Raw genomic sequence first — 20,493 nt, 5'->3', positions numbered from 1 at the left:
ATTAAGGATTGCATTCGGTTGATTTATTCCAAACCAGATCTAGGGGATCAGAATATTATTGAGATTTCGGGATGAGCTTTTTTGACTTTGGCTAGTACGCAACCAACTGGCTGCATCTCGACATCTTTTAAAAACATACTTTACAAAAACATTACTGGTGTAAATCTTGACACAAAACAATGGCGAATGATATATTTTAAGATATGTCAGTGCAATATGTTTTTTAAGGCAGCTCAAACATGCATTTAAGTCTGGGACCAGGATAAGCCCTACCGGAAAAATCCCCGATAACAACTGCAAATTTGTCTGGTAACTACATACAACATCCTAGCACCATTGCTGCAACGTTTGCATTGACAAACTCTACTTGTCAGCATTAAGTTCTAGTTAATAATATGTCCTTATTTACCAACCTGTAGCCTATGCCTCTTGTACTGAAACATTAGAGTATATTGTATATATCTGAATGTATATAATATTCATCCTTTGTGTTGGAATAAGCATTCTTGGAAGGTTACACTGGCTCACATTCTCACACACACGCGCATGCACACACATCTGTCACTCGTTTACTTTGTTGAAAGTCTCTGAGCTTGTGTACTTTTTTGATATTCTCCAGTTTCATCCCTTCTTCTATTATTCGGTCTGTTTGGGTGGCTGCCCAGTACTCCAGATGTTCATCCACCTGTCCAGAATGTTTTTTCTGTTACCCTCAGCCCACTCAGCCCCACTAAATTCCTCTGGCTATAGGCCACGTTTGATTCAATTTCCCCTCTTTGTTGTCATGATCCCAGTATGTCTGATCCTCAGTTTTACTCTCAGGTGTGGCTTTGGGTGCAATGAAAGATTCCTCGGCATAAGAACATGCCAGCTTTTTGTGTGACCACTATATTCTTATTTTGACTTTTTGTGATATTTCTGAAATAAGTGTCTTTTGTTATTTTAATGAAAAGTTTCCTATTTTCTTCATCTCTAGAGCGGGCTATCCCCTTTGAGCACATGATGTTTGAGCACCTGCAGAAATGGGGCCCTAGAAAGCAAGAGGTGAAGTTTTACCTGCGCCATGAAGACTCGCCCACTGAAAGCAGTGATCAGGGTGAGAAAGCCCCCTTGTGACTTTTGACAGGCGACTTGACATTGATCGCACTGTTTTTCCATCACATGAGAAGTCCGCAGATCCAAATGATGAAACGTCACATGCTATGTAAAATACATTTTTTGATAATTTTGGAGCTATGGTGTGCCGACTTTACATATTTTTTTTTTCTCATTAAAATCACATTGACCAATGCATGGTAACTTGATGATCTGTTACAGTATATATCTTAAATAAGTGTGTATTGTGTTGAGGAAGGCCAGAGTTTATAGTGAAATTTCATGGTAGCCCATAGGTTTCTATGTTACCTTTTAACTGGACAGGTTCAAACACACAGTTCTGAGAACATTAAAACTCACATAACACATGCTGTCTCATGTTAATCTTCAGAACCTATAGAGTAGCATTACATCCTTCATATATCCAAAGAGTTTTTAGTTTTATCAGATTTATAAAAGACAGATCAGCTCTACTGAGCAAGCAACACACACAAAACATTATCCATACATTAACACCATCTCTGGATAACTTATGATTCACTATATGTTTGTGTTGTTTACATAATATGCACTTATGCAACGATTGTCAACCAAACAAGGCATTTGATGCAGTTTTACTTACCGCCTGCGACTCATGACCTGGTTGGGACCACTCCATTTCAACAAAAATTCAGTGCGCTATTCTGATTAAAGTGCCCATTTTCCGAATTTTGTATGAATCCTGGCAAAGTGCATTCGGCACAGAAATACTCCGTCATACATCCAACTCCTCCTATATGTTAAGCATGAGGAATAAACTGTGTTAATAAGTCAGAATGCATGAAATAGCTTTAAATTCCCCCCTTTAATATTAAATAATTACTGATACTAATAGTCATTCTTACAAACAGTAATTTAACACATTTTAGGGAAATTTCCTCTAAATCTCACCCAATTAGTTTCACTCAAAACTCTCAAATACAGGTTTATCTCTCCAACTTTTCTTGTAATTTGTCAACATAAGAGAGGAATATTCTGCAGGACACAACACAGCCAGACAGAATATATCTGATGTTTGTTAAACAGTTGGGAGGAGGTTGATATGATATTTCACCATGGGTGGGCCAGGAACAACATTGAGTTGCATTTGTGGCTCATTGAAACAAAAGCTTCCTCTCAGAGTAGTTATGCATGTGTTTTGTGTTAGCATTGCTAAAGATCTTTATCATCTCATTTCTTTGATTTTCACTTTTTATCCATTATTGTTTTACTAGCAGGATTAGCCTTGAGTGTCCCCTAGATTATTCTTTAAACACACACCCCTGTGTGTATGCAGTAATCCACTAAAAGCACAAGCTACATTCCTAGTATCACTTGACTATAACAAACAGGCCTTGTGATGCTCTAGTCATCTCCAGCCAGCCAGTCATGTGGACCCTGTTAAACTATCACAATGTGCATAAAGGTGTATTCATTCATGCGTATATTCCTCAATTTGATGAAATCTGTGCTTTATTATTTCTGTGCTTCTAGGCAGCCAACAGTCTCAGGAGCAGCCCAGCAGGAGAGGAGGAAGCAGCTCAGACACGCACAATGAAAACGGGGTCAGTTAATATCACATCCTTATCCAAATCTGTGACGACTTTTCTAATCTCAGCATTGTAGTTATTCCAAAATGCATCCCGGGAGGTTAAATTCCACACACAAATGATATATTGAACATTTATTATGATCCCTCATTGCTTTCTGAAACCAGAGCACCAGCTACAAAGATCTCCTTGTACAGTAACTGATGGTCTAAGTGACACTCTTTAGCACCAGAGCTTTTAAAAACGTCAAGCATCATTATTTTTCTTCTCAACGCAAGCCAACACAGTGAGACCCGTCACGTCCCTTGACTATGCTTTGTGTGTCACATTGAGCAATTCACTCTGCACTTTCTTTTATATTAATATCTGTCACACACATATTCTTTTTTTTATCTCCTTCAAGCGTCTGTCCCAGATATCAGCAGGGAAAGCCAGGCCTCAGGAAGCAGATCTAATTCCACCTTTAGGGAGAAAAATGACTGTAGACCACCAGTGTACAGAATGAGGAGGTTTTTTAATTGTTAATGGGATTTGTGTCTTTTATCCAGCTGTCATGTGCTAGTCTTTAGGGACTGAGTGAGGCCACGGTTAGTTGCGTGCATTCGCTGATGATTAGTAGGGATGTTTCTTTTCAGGGATGATGAGTTCTCACTCAGATGAGTTTTATTTTTTTCCGTCAGGGACTTGCACAACACACCTGTCTGCTTGTCTTGTTAGGGAACCATATGAATTTCATTTTCAGTTTTTGTCTTTTTGTGTGTATAAGGATGAAGTTAACTTCTTAGAACCTCTTGTTCTCCGTATCATTTAATTAAATGCATTCAACTGACAACTGTGAATTTATTTGCCACCTGTACTGGAAAAAAGCAAGGTCCTGGTATTGGCAGTACGTACATTTATTCAATATCAGTTTTATCAGTATGAGAACATACATACTCTACACAAGTACACTTGTAATGCAAACAAAGAGTTTGGTTCCAAAACGCAATAAACGGCATTTAAAAAAAAAATTTACCGCCAAAATCAGTATTGTATCAGGTCGGTATTAAAAAGTAAATTTTTCATTTTCCGCAAAATCCAATATCCGCCGTGTTATTCTGTCATCTTTTCTCGCTCTTTTTCCAAACCATGAAAAACACCAGTCCTCCTTCTCTGCAGAATGCAATAAATCCACTTAACCAATCACAGTGCACCATTCCACGCATTATAAACAAAAATGGCCGCACATGAAATCCTCGTTTTCCTCATCTACTTTGTACTTCCTGATGAACAAACAAACAAAAACAAAATGGTAATTTTGATGGCATTTGATAAACCTGTGGTGGTTTTCTGTGGCAGGGAAGAAACGTAAGCCATCAAATTTGAGAGGCACTCAGGAGATGGAAAAATGCCGGCTGTTGCTTGTTCTCACATGACAGCATCAAGCTTCTGTCATGCTAACACATTGACCCCAGGGGATCTTATGAAAAACTTTCCATTATTTTACTCGAAAATCCAACAGGACCAAAACATTTTACAGCTGATCGCTGTCAAAAAAATTCAGCAATGAAGTCCCAAGGATGACAGCAGCAATGACAGTGTTATTAATATGACAAAGTAAGTGTTTTCATTAATGCCATTAATGTTTATTTCTTTAATCAGTGTATACCACTAGTCAACTAAATAAATATAACATGAACGCATATTTATATATTGATTCAATAGATTTATAGCATTTTGAAAATAAAACTTGTCATGGATTGTGCGGGAAAAATCAGTACTTATAATAAATCTTTGAAAATCAAATTATGGATCTGAATTCTTTAAGTTATTAAAATAGTGGTTTTATTCTTGTCACTTTCTTGGTATAAAAAACACATTTTTAACGAAATTAATCAAAATAGTTGTATTGCGTTTTGGAACCAAACTCTTCAAATGCTTTATTTTGAATGTTAAAATGACTTAATAAAAATGCCTGAATACATCCTTAGTAAGACTAATATGCTGCCCCCACCATGGCTTCTGCTGAGCCACTTTACATGTGCTTTCATAATGATGGACAGCTAACCTCAAATAACTGTCCTCAAATATGACGATGTCCTGTTTTCACTGTAGAACAGACATTTGGCTTGCATTTGCCTTTGGGTACAGCCAAGGCAAACTCCTGGCCTGATTCACAGCAACTGCGAAATTTGTTTGGGTTGTTTAATCTGATTTATCCCTCAGGCCCAATCTTAATGTGTCTAAAGCAGCCCATCCCTGTACTCAAACTAATAACTTTCCCTACCCAGAACTCCAGGCAAGTCATCACTGGTACACAAACACTGTGCTAAACTGTAAATATGTGCATGTATTTCTATTCTTCATAGGCTTACAGCCCAAAAGCTACATTCTGTTCTGTTTGACTTGTAGCATTTTAATTATTTTTAAGATTATGCTCGTTGTATGACACAACAGTTTTTAAGAGGATCAATAATCTTTTAATTCTCGCAGCTTCCCACCCAGTTTGTTTTCTCTGCTCCGAGCACTATCTGAAGATGTTTTCTCTGTTATACACACGCATGCCCGCCCTTCACAGAGGGTAATCCCTAAATATGTGCCCAGCTTGTGAAAAGGAATGTAAAATAAATTTCACCCATTATTAAATAGTGGGTGGCCCTCCTCTCAATCTTCCAGAGGTTTCTTTCCTTCCTCCCAACTTTTCCTTCGTTTCTTTATGTGCCTGGTCAGTCTGGCCTGGCCTGCGTCTTGGGGGCTTCGGTTCAGTCACCCGCTTTTTGCTTTTCAATTTCCATCACTCAATTTCTGCACCCTTACAGATGTGGCAGGAGTAGAGTAGTGCCTCTTGGGGGATAAAAAAGGGAGTTGAGGTTAGATGCATAGAGATATTTTTATGTGCTGTATGTTTTAAATAATGCATTTCTTAAGGTTCAATACCTCTAATTGCTACTGTTCAGTCGGCGTGTGGTCCATAATACTTGAAAAGGGTGGTAAGAGCTGTCAGTCTTTTTATTGTGCGAGTTCATACAGGAATAGACCGCTCCAGTTCTGGAGTCTTTGATAATACATAAATTTCATGCCTGACCATCATGCTCACAATGTTATGAGCTCCCGAACACTGATATGTGTGGGCAGATCAAATTTCATAAAGTTGAGGCTCTTCCACTGTGTGTGGGCAGCTTCTCTCTCCGGGGCTTCACATGTTCCAGGTTTTGCTGTTTTTCTTCACTCTTTTGTTTTGCTTTTTCTTTTTCTCACCCCTCCACTTTTTATTAAATCCATGCATCACAGGAGGTATTGCACAAAATAGGCTGCATTGGTACACTCTACAGAGAATGTGCCCCATGGAAAGGTTTAGTAAAAAGTAAGTGTGTGAAGGTTATGGATTATTAGCCCATGGTAGAGGATTTCTGTGCTCTAGTGTTAAATGAGGTCACAGACCTGGTCTTGTTATGTGCAGCTTGTCATAACAGTGGATGAAAGTGTCTTAGGGCCGTAGTGATAAATGAGCACTGGTCTAAATCTTAGTGTGAAAATAGATTTTAGCAGTACTTCTTTTTTTGCCAAGAAGAATAGCTGAACATGATGTCCATGTGGGTGCATCCTGTAGAATGATGAGGAAAGGTTGCTTAATTATCACCGCAGTTTTTATCAAGCTCCTCGACTGTGTAGCATACCGTCAAAGTCATCGCTGTCAGATGAGCTTAACTTTATCTGTTATTTCACTGCCAGCTTTGGCTGATATGCTTTGACAACACGTGATGTTGCATTCAAAACAAATGCAGTATTTAATGCAGAAATCCTCTTTTGTGATTAAGTACTGTATGCATTGAAAATGGGAGAAAGTTTGTGGTTGGTATACAAAAAAGGAGCTCTTATTGAAGTAATCTACTGTGTCAGGTCTATCCGTTAAGTGGCTTGTGCTGATGATTCGCAGACCAGCATGTTATGCTGACCTTTTACCTAATAAATGAACAATTCTAAAAATATCTGACCCATCTAATTATGTCTCAACACAGTTTTGTTTTGTATTAAGGTATATGTACACTTATAGCACATTTAACCTCAAAGCCTTTAAAGATGCATTGTGTAACTTTTAGAAGGATCTTTTGACATAAATGCAATATAATACACATAACTACATTTTCAGTGCTGTATAAAACCTTATATAACGAACTGTATTGTTTTTATTACCTTATAATGAGCCGTGGCGTTTTTATCTACATACACTGCGGGTCCCCTTACATGGATGTTGCTTTCATGTTTCTGCAGTAGCCCTAAACAGACAAACTGTTTTATAGTGCATGTTTCATCACTACGTTGTCTCAGACGACGACATGCTCACCACTAGATGTTGCTAAAATTTCCACACACCACCTTGAAAGGAAAACACTACCATTTTTTTATATTTTGAAATGTTCTATCCTCAACTTAGATGAATTAATACATACCTATCTTTTTTCAGTGCGTGCACTTAATCTTTGTACAGTACAGAGCGTCGTGAATGTGTTAGCATTTAGTCTAGCCCCATTCATTCCTTAGGATCCAAACAGGGATGAATTTAGAAGCTACCAAACACTTTCCCTATTTAAAAACTGTTACTTGAGTAGTTACATGACTAAGTATGGTGGCACAAAACAAACGTGTTGATGTTTTTTTTTAAGCGGATAAAAAATAAGAACTATGTTGTATGGCGGAACAGTGCTTAGTTTGCAGCACTTCAACCTCGATGTTGCCCTAAAATTTTAAGTTCATTCAACTTAAAATATCAGTTCACTCAAAAAAGTTGTGTAAAAATGGTGGTTGAAACATAATTTATTTATTTTTACTGTGAACTGATAAAGCCATTGAAGATTTCTCCCGCTGCACCAGCCTATCTAAAGAATATGGCCCTGGGGTTTTAGTTTTTGAGTTATTCCCCACTGACCTGCTTCTTTTGTATTTTGATGAATATACTGTTTCATACCCTTATTTTATCACTGGCGTTCTGCAGAGCAGAAGTGAATAAAAGCCGTATGTGTTTCTTGTCTTTCATAGAGTAAAATAAGTTAAGACGCATGGAAACTTTCTCTTGCTTTATTTCTCTCTCTCCCAGGTTTTCTCTTTAGCTTTGCCAAGGGAATCATGTACTGTAGCTCTCTGCAACCTCTTTAAATTAAAACCATATTTTGCTTTTTACGTCTCTGGGCTACTTAATGATTAAACAAGCATAGAGTTTCACTGCCATGCCTGCAACAACATTTTAAAGAGCCTTTATACATTCCTAAATATATAGCCATATTTACACCACTGCATCTGGTAAAGAGGGATATGAAAGATAAAGACAGACCAGATCATACCATGATGTCTGTTTGGAGGGCAGCAGAGACCTCCCTCCCCTAAATGTCAGAGAACACTGGGTAGAACAGAGCTCCCCCCCAAAACCACCTAAGAAATGAATAATCAAATCAGCCTGTTGTATGTTGTTCCGTCTACCACATTGCCATGGAGATGGTCTCTTTAAAACCCATGTGATGTGTGCGATACGAAGTCTGCTGTGTGGGTAAACAGATCCCGACACAATTGGCCTTTAAGCCATGAATCACTCCTCTTGCAAACCAAGTCAAGTCATTTCGGCTATAATGAAATTGGGAGATCTGCCATAAGATTCATGCTGATGGGAACTGCACAATAAGTCGTATCGTTATTGATCAAGTAAGCTGCGCTAAAGGAAACAGAGTTTTCAAAAGTAGGTAAGTGACGAATTATAATGCATTACTTGTTGTTATAAAGGACGAACGTGAGAACTGTAGTCTGCAGTTACGGTGGGATGTTTTTGTTGAACTGGACACTTTGGTTTGATGGACTGGAAATGTTGGAAATGATTTTTATGTTTTTACAAAGAGTACATAAGCTCACAAATGTTTTCTCTGCCACCCCATGTGCGGACTCTTTAAGATAAAAAAAGTGGCACTCCAAAACTGTAGAAGTTGATCTTAAGAAGTGTTTTAGTGAAATAATTACGATACTCTTTGTAGCCAAAAATCTGTACCAGGGTTCGCAATGTTGCTTAGTGGCAAATCATGTCTTTCAGTCTTTCGGTGGTTGCTGAATATAGTGGAAAGAATTTCAATCCCTCACTCATTTTTTAAATGACATTGATTTGATCCAGACCACTGGGTGTCCTGCTCCAGGAAGAACCAGCAATTTTCTCAGCATTCACCAATCATTATTTTTTTAATGGATGGGACAGACAGAGAGCAGAAGTGAAATATGTTTGTCACTGTAATAGGGATGCTTAACGATTAATCGCGATTAATCGTTAGCAGAATAAAAGTTTTTGTTTACATCATATATGTGTGTGAACTGTGTATAATAACTTTGTATAAATAAATGTACATACATGCATGTATATGTTTTAGAAATGTTTACATGTGTATATACATTTGTATATTTATGTATAATTTATATTATATATAAATATAAATACTTAATAGATAAAAATAGAAATCTTAAAATTATACATGAATGTGTTCATATTTATATATATACATATTTATTATACATAGTTTACACACATTATGTGATGTAAACAACAACTTTTATTCTGCTAACGATTAATCGCGATTAATTGTTTAGCATCCCTACACTGTAAGAGTGCTTTATTTTCAAATTCATAACCTGTTGAGGCTGTTTGATATTTCTTTGCCATTGGTCATGTTTATTTGATGTAATGCATGGAGATGGACAATCTAAAGGTATATTAGGAAAATTAAAGATGCAGGATTACTTATATATTTTTGTGGTATGCGTGCTGCATGCTAATTTATGTTTATCTGATCATTTCACATTTTATAAAAAGTATAAATTCTGTCAGTCAGAATTTTGCGTACAATGGCTGCTAATATCAGATAACAATTTTCATTAAATACGTGGGTAGCTCTGCTGATAAAAGTACAAATATGCACTTTATCATAAAACCATTTGATAAATATCGGTAGATGTAACACGGGGGGTTTACCATATTGTTGTTGTTATTTTTCATACATAATGATTTAAAGCATTCAAAGTAATTGTTTCATTTAAAGAAACGAGACATGATGAGACACGACAGCTAATCGACTAAGTCATTGAAATAAACAGACCTATTTTCGACTTAACAAAATACCACCCATGAATTATGGAACTGGATCATGGTTTTAACTCTGCTAAGAAAACATTTAGCCACAGGCTGTAGGTGACCTGGCAATAACACTGCAAATGTTACTGTTCATATTTGTGTGCTTGTTAATCTTAGTATTGATGCTGATACATTGTCATTGAGTACAATATTGAAGTTTCATTACAGAAGAGTTAACAAAGCTTGTTTGGTAGCAATTGTTTATTAATAATAGAATTGTCAGTGTGCGGAAATTATGTATTTTTTTCTGTAGCAAATTGGAACTTTTTGTCCTAGTAAGAGCTTTGCTGAAGGGCATACGTTTGATGAGGAATGTCTACCTCATCGAGGGTTTTAAGCAAAAACTTTTTGCATTTTACAAGACTTACTCAAAATACGCGCATTGAGTTATTTTTAAGCATGTTAGATGCATTTTACTGTAAGTGGCGGTAGCCTTGGATGATGATGGATAATGTGCATTGTCAATAAATTGGTTGATTTTTTTTTTCAACTGAAATTACTATGTTGGCTAGTAGTTCTTATATAACCTTAATAATTGTCCCAGTTTTAGACCTTTTTTCTTTACTATGTCTCTGGGCTGTCTTAAACACAAGTGCACTTGGACAAAGTGAAATCTTGGCTTTTTATGAAATAAAGGCATTGCTGTATTGGCACAGACAATACAAGATAAAAATTTTGAATGGGGACTTTGCATAACACAAACCGGGCTGTAAAGTATATCAACCAAAATAAAAAAATAATAATCAAAAGCCTTATCTAACTTAGCCTTCATTAAAGTTGACATAGAATAATTGAACGGGGTATTTATCCTTGTTCTGTGATGTGACATGTAGACAATTAAATTTTGGTTGGGTCTGCAATGTCTTAGAAGCTTCCTAAAAACCTCAATTAAAAAGCTTTATTAGGATGGGGGATTTTAAATGCATGGTTTTGCACCGATTTGGCGTCCCTTCGGGCACTTGACGCTGATTGGCTGCTTTTGCTGCCACTCAAAAGAATGCAAACTTCGCCGTCTTCAGAACACGGACAGACCAAACTTTGACAGATAGAAGAGCACACCTCGGAATGAGACTCGTCAGTTTGCCTTAAATTTGAGAACACTGCTGCAATTTACTTCCTGTTGGAGGCGAGAGGCCAGATGTATGCAAATTATTTTGAAGGGGAGGGAATTGAATGAGAGTGGGGGGGGGGCGAGTGAGATGCATTTTACGTAATATGCATCCGTTTTTCAGATTGGACCATTTTCTGGCGGACATTTCTAAAGGAGAATGTCTATCACTTTTCTTATGTTTGTGAATGCAGGTAGACTACCATTATTCAACTAAGACAATGTAAAACGTTTTTTCATTCTCCGTCACCTTTAAATTCAACTTCAAATAAAATGGTCAACATCTAGGTCCATCAGTGACCTGAACTTCAATATAGTACATATGATCATCACAATCATCTTCATCACTACTACAACTCTCTTTTTTCATTACTCTACAATTTATACAGGTACTCTGTGTACACCTCATGTCCTGTGATCCTTGAACTGCTTGATCCTTGATTCACTATTCTGCTTGATTGCTCCTAATGGCAGTCTGTGATGGCAATTGCCGTATGTGTATTTTGGTGCCTTTAATCTTTCACTACAATGCAGTACTTCCCTGCTGCCATAGCGACGGCCTGGCGTCAACCCTAGTGATGGACAGCTGGCTCTTATCCGCTAGAAGGCAGGTTGTGAATGAGAGATTCTGGGATGCATTCCTGGCACTGGCCTGTTTTAGACCCGTTCAGCTAAAAGTGTTATCATTCCCTTTCCCAAAGAGCTTAGCAGGCCTACTCTAGCATTTGCACCATTGCTATAATTAAGTTGTGAGTGTTTACTCGGTCACAGGTCATGTCGCACCTAGATCTTAACACACACAGCTCTACAGATACACAGTTCACCATCCCTGTCAGTCTTTTGTGCCCGGGATGCCCGTATTATGCTAGTCATCTTTGTGGCTTACAGTATGTGCATACATCCCTCTGTTTGATTGGCTCTCTCTTTCTTTCTTTCTCTCTCTCTCTTTCTTGTGTAGGTGGAAAACCCTCGTGTGGAGCTCACTCTCTCTGAGCTGCAGGAGATGGCCACTCGTCAGCAACAGCAAATTGAAGCCCAGCAACAGATGCTTGTCGCTAAGGTAACGCGCTCAGATGTGTCCTTTTTGATGCCGTTCTTCTTAAAGATCTTTGTTTTTCTTTGTACAAAATGTTTTACTTCTGTGTGCTCCCTAGCAAGTATTTGCTGTTTAAGCAAACATGATTTATTGAAGGTATTAGTTTTTTTTTTTGATTTGGTGCTTTGTAAATGGTATGGTGAATATGTGAGGTTTTCACAACTCAAATAGTGTTCAGCAACTATCTGTAAATATCTTGTTCATTGTTTATAGCTTAACGTTTATTCTTACTTGAGATAAAATGCAACTGAATAATTTTTGCAAAGATATCAGTTGAACAGCAGGACTGCGTCTTTGGCTAAAAGCCGGTATCGGTAACGGTAGTAACTTTACGCTTCGGCTCACTTAGGTTTGTTTTTCAGACGGGTTATGAAATGACACTTGGCTATTTGGTCTCAATTATGTAAAAAATTCCTGATTAACAACTTTTCAGAGATTAACTTTAGTTATGCTTGATCCCATTTACTGTAAACAAGCTAAAGCTGTTGTAGACTTTAATGCTCTTGTCATTTGTATCATAATCTGTATATTTTTGGTCACTCGTTTTTTTTTTATATCTTGTATATACAGTTAGGTAGGCAGCATTCGAAAGTAAAGTGTCACATGTTTGTGTAATTGGTGCTGCCATTTCTGGGTGTTTATTCTGAAATACACCTGGCAACCTTAGTGGTAATTTAGGACAAAACCCTTTATTATCTCAATCTTTGCATGGGTTTCTTAAGGGGGTTGTTAAAAAGAGATCTGTCACTAAAGATGCCATATTTAAACCTGTTTTTGTGGAAAAGTAAACAGTTTGTTTATATAAAAGGCCAGGGTATGTGTTTTTAGTATACATGTAATTAAAGGTACAGTAATTACTAGAATTGCACCAGCATGTCTTTGTTTATGAAGCACCCTAAGCTTTTTATTGTCAGTTGTGCAATGTGTATTATTGTCATTTAACGTAATGCATTACTGATGACATCAGCTTTGTGTTTTCCTCAGTGCCATTTATAGGTTATTACAGTATGTCATAATAACCATTATAGTAATGTCAGTCATGGGAATCACAAACGGGTATCAAGACCTCTTGCTCAAAAATGGCAACTATTTAGCAAACAACATTGTTATGCTTTGTATGTCACGACAGGCATTTCTCATCCACAGTTGCTAAATAGCTTTGTCTCTTCAGTCAACAAAGAGTAAAGTGTGAGATCTGAATTTGCCTAGTGCCCTTTTGATGCTTACAGAGACTCTCTTAAAATGACGAGAATACTGATCTCAGAACTGTCAGGATGAGAGGTCTGTTATTATGTCTGCCTCCAGTCATCGAAAGTCCACCATGTGCTATTTTTAGCTTTCTCACTTACTCAGTTGCTGTTTTCAATTCACTGCATTTGGATGTGTTTGTGCTCCCTGCAGATAGAGAGAGATGAGTTTGAATTTTGTCTGGTTTTCTTAATGTATCAGCGCTGTAAGCATCATTTGTAAAACACTTTTCCCACAGGTACCTGTATTGCTTGTGCAAAGTGCATTTCTTGACATTGACAGTAAATCAGTAGGTGGTCTGTCTTGGTTAAGCGTGATTGGGATCCAATGATAAGGTGGCGTCCTGAATGCACACTATTCTGAACTAAAGATGCCCTAGGGCTTAAACAGACCCTACCCCGCTGAAATGATGGCACTGACCTTATAGAGAATGAAGTACAATTATTAATGTTTCATTGCACACATTGATGATGTACTGCTTGATAGTTTATATGTCAAAAGTGCAGGCTTCTTCTGTTGTCGATGCTAAAATAAGACAATGATAAAAACAATGGTAATAATAATAGAGGCTTTCTGCAATATCAGTAATACCAAGTATGCTTATAAGTTCATGTTCTGTGAAAAGCACTTGGGTACAATATCATGGTGACTGTGCATGTGAAATTGCGAACTGTAAACTTGACAATAATGCTGCGTACAGACCAGAAGCGTATTTAAAGGGACACAAGGCAGCATTTTTATGTTAATAAATCATCTTCGTAAGTCGGTATATGGTTAAATGACTCATTACATGACGAATGAAGACTCTCTCGCCCGCCCCTACCGTCTGTAGGAAGAATACCCCACTTGCAAGTTCGCTGTATCCGACCCGGTGTCCTTCAGTCTCGTATAGTCTTAGATATAGAACGCATTTACTCCCAGACACTAGGGGGAGCTAGTAGAGAAATAATACTCAGACTTGCCTTGTGTGCCTTTAAAGGGATAGTTTCGGCCGAAAATGATATTGAACCCATGATTTATTCACCCCCAAGCTGTCGGAGTTGCATATGTCCATCGTTTTTCAGACAAACACATTTTCAGATATTTTAGAAAATGTTTTAGATCTTTCAGTTGATTAAATGTAATGTTACGGGGTCCACGACCTTCAAGTCCAAAAAAATTGCGTCCATCCTTCACAAAAAAAATCCAAACGGCTCCAGGATGATAAACAAAGATCTTCTGAGGGTAATCCGCACGGTGTTGTTGTAGAAATATCCATATTTAAAACTTTATTAACGTAAATAACTACCTTCCGGTAGCGCCGCCATCTTAGTCGCGTCCGCTTTCAGGATGAGAGCTTACGCAGCCTACGGAAGCTACTCTGCTGCTGCTCTGTGCCCCCGCCCTCCGAATTTGTCATACGTCACTAAGAAAAGTGCATACACTACGCACTAAGCAACACAATTTAGTGGCACTGTAACAACCACAGTACAGGCATAATGACAATATAAATGGTAAGTTGTAATTATTAATATCATAAATTAATTGTACTTTGTCTACGACGATGCCTAGCAGGTTGGTCCTATAAAACTCTGTGGCTATCATGTCTTGCCATATCCAAACATCCTTCTTGGATATGAAATTGTTTAACCGCCAAAAGTGCAGCCCTATGCTGCGTTCCAGAGCCCATCCAAACCATTGGGACGTGGGACTTTTCCTTCCTGAAGTGTTCCAGCTTCTACTTCAAAGCGTTCCAGGCAATTGAAGTGGAACGTAAACAGAAAACATGGACGACCGCCACGCTAAGCTTCATGCTAACAGATAATAACGACAATTTCACGCCATAATATAAAAACAAGTTGTGTTCAAATTACAGTGTCTAAAAAAAACAACAAGCAGAGAAGTACAGTTTATAGCCTATTCGTTGAAGCTTTACCTCTTACGACGCAAGACTCCATGGGCGCCGCCATTATCCCCCGACTTAATTTTGCGAAGTCGGGGTAGGTCGAACTCCCCGAGTTCGCCAGTAGGAGGTTCCACTTCGACAGGCATTCCAGTGCACTTTTCCTAGTTGGAGGTCGAATAAGTCCCATTTCCCACTGGTTTGTATGGGCTTAGGAACACAGCACTAGTATATAGTAGTTGTTAGTTTATAGTATAGTTTTTTCTTGCTGTGGTATCAAACCTGTTAATCCGGTTGTAATTTGCATTTTGCAACTGAAATGTTACCGATGTGACAACTCTATGCATTATTGCCCTAACAATTTACTATTTAACCTTTCTCTATAGTTTGTAATGCATATTGCTTTCTGACATGTGCTTTCTGTATACAGGAGCAGCGCTTGCGATATCTGAAGCAGCAGGAGCGGCGGCAGCAGCAGGCCGTGTCTGAGACAGAGAAGCTGCAGAGGCTAAAGGAGAGGATGGAGAGTCAAGAGGCCAAACTCAAGAAGATCCGAGCTATGAGGGGCCAAGTGGATTACAGCAAAGTCATCAACGGCAACCTGTGTATGTACTTGATCATCCACCTTTAGCCTGAGATGCAACAGACTGTGGCATTTATTTAAAATGTTTCTTTAACTGAGTTGGTACACAATAGGTGGAGGCTATTATGAATAAAGCCTGTTGAATTAGGCTGGCTTACTTCATTTATAAAAAAAATGAGTTTCCAACCTCACATACTTAAATACACATGCCACAGATGCTCTGTGAATTACTGCAGTCTTTTATTTTTTGCTTATTTAGGCTATATTACATTGTTGTCAATAATGATGTTGAGGACTGTATAATATGTCTGTTAATCATGCATGCATTTCATTCTGTTACCTAGCAACAGCTTAAAATCCACTATACAGCGATGCATTTTTTTATTGAACATGTGGAAAAATATATCCCATGTATGCAATCGTAAACCCATGCCTGCATTTGCATGACCCTTTGTGTGTGTGGTCTGTTAGCTGCAGAGATCGAGCACATCAGTGGGCTGTTCCAGGAGAAGCAGGCCGAGCTGCAGGGGGCTGTGCTGAGGGTGGATCAGCTCAGCCAGCAACTGGAGGATCTGAGGAGAGGCAAACTGAATGGCCTGCAGACTCTCGGGGGTCAGGTCACCGGCACCGCTGCACTGGAGCTCCGCAAACTCTACCAGGAGCTGCAGGTAAACACTCTCAACTCATAGTCCGCACAAGTGGATGGTGATTTAATATAGTAGCTAGGGTAGTCACTTAAAACAAATACTTTGAATGGCAATGGCCATTTTATTTACTATTTACAACCAGAGGTCTGAGATTTTACTCCATATTGATGTCATGGCATCACTCATTGCATATTTATTTATGAATGTGGTGACTGTGGAGGCCATTTGTGTCCACCAAACTCATTGTTATGTTCAAGAAACCAGTTTGATACGATCTGAGCTTTGTGACATTTACAAAACCAGCCTGTAAGGCACCAAAACCATGCCACATTCAATGTCACTGAAATCACCTTTCTTCTCTGTTCTGATGCTTGGTTTTAAGCAGATCCTTTTACCCATCTCCCCATGTATCCAAATGAGTTACTGCACCTTGATTGTTATATTACATGTTTGCATTAATGAGCATTTGAATATTTGTATTCCTCTGCTTTTGATATAGAATATGATTGTTTATGTTCATACGTTTTCCTGTCTTATCTCTGTCTTGTGATGCTTGACTTCCCTGTATCACATTTCCAAGGATTGAAATTTTATGGGACGTTTTTTGTCAGATCCGTAACAAGCTGAATCAGGAGCAGAACAGCAAACTGCAGCAGCAGAAGGAGCTGTTGAATAAGAGGAACATGGAGGTGACGCTGATGGACAAACGTATCAATGAACTCCGAGATCGACTGCACAAGAGAAAAGCTGAGGCACGTCAAAAAGAAAACCTTCCTGTAAGGCCAGGAGTGCATCAGTCACTCACAACTATTAGATTGATTCGTTTAGCTTGATTTGTTTAGCAAGCTTGTTCAAAAACCACTCACACACGTGAAGTTGGCAGAAATGTGAGAAATTCTTCAATATGATTCATTTCAGTAAAGCTCATTACTTTTTTACTTTCCATTTTGTCTTGCAGCTGAATCGAGTAAACGGTCCTCCTTCTCCTCAACCAGCTTCTGGAAATAATGGACGTGTGGCTGCTGTAGGACCATACATCCAGGTCCCAGTGCCAGGCAGGCAAGAAGGTTATGTAGTGCCCCCTGAACCCCTCAAACCTCAGTCACTGGGGGTCAACACCCCAGCCAACCATGGTCGTACCAAATCAGGTGAGTCAACAGTGCCAAATTTTATTAGAAATGAAACGCATGTCCTCTGTAGCTGGGTAGTATGTGTAATTTGTATATCCTATCACCTCCTGCTACGGGTTTCCTCTCTTCAGTTTGTTTATACAGTTGATTTCTACTTTTCTTCTAACCTCTTGTTTCATTTCTGCACTGTGATGTGTGTTTCTCTCTTCTCTTCGCTGTCCCTGTTCTTGCTGTTGTGGTTTTTGTGGGTGGGATTAGATGGAGCGAGAAAGCCTCCCGGTCCCTGGAAGGTCTCTGATTTAGACATCACAGTGGACCCCATTGCCCCACCCCCTCCAGAGCCCCGCCCAGGCCATGGGGCTCCAACCCCAGTCTCCTGCTCTCCAGCAGGGTCGAACGGCGCCTCTCGTGAGTGGGAAGGTGTCTGGCAAAGGGTGGGAGGAAAGGCCTCTGAACCTTATTCAGTGTAGTGGGCAGGATCAAAGCACTCTTAGACCCCGTTTAATGTATTCTCCCACTCAGAAATGACTTTGTACCTGCATAATAAATAATAAGAGATTGATGCAATTTACATTGGGGTCTAAAAGTCTAAAAATCTGGAATTTAGGATACTGTATGAAGCATTATCACATAAAATAACAAAGACTTTCAATTACTAGGTTACTGATTATTACACGAACACATTTTCAATGTTGACCACCTTGTTAGTGTTCAGAATGTCAGATTTCCTTGTGTCCATCCCATTGGTCCAGTAAAATGTTTGGTCTCAAAATCATTCTGGAATCAAATCAGGTTTTCCAAAATTATCATCAGTACCAAAGGTTTCAGAATTCATTCAGCTAATATAATTCATAATGATCCTCATTCTGTCTTAAACAGTTATTCCAAGCAAATTGAATATTGCTGTGGGATTTTTTTTCGTTGAGCAGCTGATTCTGTTATAGTTTCCGGACAGAGCTCATGCTCACAACAAGGATTTCATGACATGGATGCCGTACCTTGATAATACATTAGGTCTTACCTAAGATGAACCTGGTCAATTAAATTAAACCTTGTTGGTTTGTTTAATGTGGCACAAAGTCTAAACCTGCTGTTGTTTGTGATATGTGACACTGTCTTTAAAACTAAGGAAGAAATGTGATTTGAAGTGGGTTGTGTCTCACAAGTTAAGATGTGCTGGGATGGAAAAGTCTACTCTGATAAGGTTCAATGGGGTCTCAGCCTCCTCGTCCCTGCTTTGTGCATTAAATGCATTTCCTCAACAGGTCTTATGCACATTTAAAGACTTGATTTGAGCAGGAAGCATTTCGTTTTTCTAACATAGCTCAACTAATTGGGTGATTTAACACATAATGTACAATAATAGCTAATGGCTGGCATTGCTGAATTGAATACTGAAGATTGGTTGCTCTTTTGAAACCTAATCTTCAACTTGGTTTGGCCTGAGGTTTCAAATGAATCATCTTTTAAGGTCTTGCAAACTATCTATGACAGGGGTCTTCTGTCTTTCACAGGGCAATTTGTTTTTTGCTTTGTTATAGTGGATAGAAAAATAACTGTGTATTTTAAACCAATTCATTTGTATATTGTTTATATTGGAATCGAATAGAATAGGTGTATATTTATATCAGCTTCATGATACAATGCTTATAATACTTAACACATTTTTTGATGATCACGTGATGCAAATCCATTAGTATTACTGACTGATTTAAATGGATGTACTTTGTAATACCAATACTAATGTAATTATCAGTAGTTCATGATAAAGGTAATTTAGTACAAAATTTACCATAATTAAACATTTGAGGAATTCTGATGCAAAAGCCTTTAAGTGCATCTGACATGTTTTTTGTTGTTGTTGTTAATGAATGCAATTTGTATCATGCTCCTTCATTCAGATTCAGTAATTTCAATTGAATGGCAATGAAAAGGTTTTCAGACAGTTATTGAAATGCCTTATTTTCACAAAAGTCACTTTAGTAATTTCATTGGAATTTAACAAGTTATTTCACTGCAAAACCCTCTAAGTACACACAAGCTTATTTGGAAAAAAACTACACATCTAAAAAAAAATCCACATCTTTGGACAAAACATTGTAAACAAACTAAACCACACATTAGGGGGCACTGTGATCCATGTGACTGCCACATACAGGTTGTATTTAGGTCCAAAAGCGAACAAAGTTGGAATGTGATCCACGGTTGTTTTGCACGCCGTTGTTCATCCAATTCATCTTTTGTGCATTTAGAGGATTTAGCTGGCATTATATGCTAACCGCTATGTTTATTTTTCAACATAGTTATATTTCTAAATGGCCTAATGCTGGGATTAAGTGAACTTAAAGCGAAGGTATTTGACGCACATATAATACATGTCAAGAGCGATCTCTAAATACCACTAACTAATTTTGACGGAGGTGGAGTTTATCGGCTTTTGCATCTGAGCACCTCATTTGTTGTCCCCCTGCATTACCCCCACATAACCTCTTTTGAAGACCCCTGATTCATGATACTTTACAGTAACCTCCTTTCCATTTTAAAGTGCTGTGTCTTGGTCTTTTAAGAAAACCTGACTTCCATACAGAACAGTGTTATATTACAAGCCTCTTCACTCAAGAAGTTGCATCAATCATGCTTGATGCAAGCATAGGCTCTACCATACATTTATTTATGCGCTGTCTAATATACTAGCATTGATGTTCATCATACTGCCCTAATAAGTAGATTGTAGTTGTAAGGGGCTTTGTCTTGTGTGACCTTGTGTTAATGCATCCACTTTTCCTTAGTGAATGATGCCAGCTGGCCCACCCTTACCAAGGGCAACGCATCGCTCAAACCACCTGACTGGAAAGAATCTGGAACAGACACAACCAGTAAAACAGCATCACCTGCAGGCACTCCCTCAGATAAGGTATACATATTTAAAGCCACTTTTCTATTGTCTGTGAATCAGGAACTGTAGCAGTTTGCCCCCTAGTGGCAGTCCTGTGTATTT

The 20,493-nt window shown here is 38.4% G+C and overlaps 1 protein-coding gene across 5 annotated transcripts in view; it reads left to right on the top strand.

The window, feature by feature from the left end:
- The window catches only part of ppp1r13bb (protein phosphatase 1, regulatory subunit 13Bb), a 40,084-nt gene that overhangs the window by 12,742 nt on the left and 6,849 nt on the right, over nt 1-20,493 (top strand). Inside the window, exons 4-12 of one of the 5 annotated variants that reach the window (XM_065257191.1) lie at nt 977-1,096; nt 2,608-2,678; nt 11,868-11,969; nt 15,566-15,740; nt 16,190-16,386; nt 16,977-17,117; nt 17,324-17,513; nt 17,754-17,903; nt 20,285-20,409. In XM_065257191.1, coding sequence (XP_065113263.1) covers nt 977-1,096; nt 2,608-2,678; nt 11,868-11,969; nt 15,566-15,740; nt 16,190-16,386; nt 16,977-17,117; nt 17,324-17,513; nt 17,754-17,903; nt 20,285-20,409 — 1,271 coding nt within the window. Of the gene's footprint in view, nt 1-976; nt 1,097-2,607; nt 2,679-8,198; nt 8,375-11,867; nt 11,970-15,565; nt 15,741-16,189; nt 16,387-16,976; nt 17,142-17,323; nt 17,514-17,753; nt 17,904-20,284; nt 20,410-20,493 lie in introns of those variants that run through there. The other 4 variants (XM_065257190.1, XM_065257192.1, XM_065257194.2 and 1 more) reach the window with 4 other exon arrangements.

This window comes from Paramisgurnus dabryanus, chromosome 12 (genome assembly GCF_030506205.2).
Source record: "Paramisgurnus dabryanus chromosome 12, PD_genome_1.1, whole genome shotgun sequence".
Taxonomy (NCBI): domain Eukaryota; kingdom Metazoa; phylum Chordata; class Actinopteri; order Cypriniformes; family Cobitidae; genus Paramisgurnus; species Paramisgurnus dabryanus.
The sequence above is the reverse complement of the archived record's forward strand: the minus strand, read 5'-3'. Positions and strand labels throughout refer to the sequence as shown.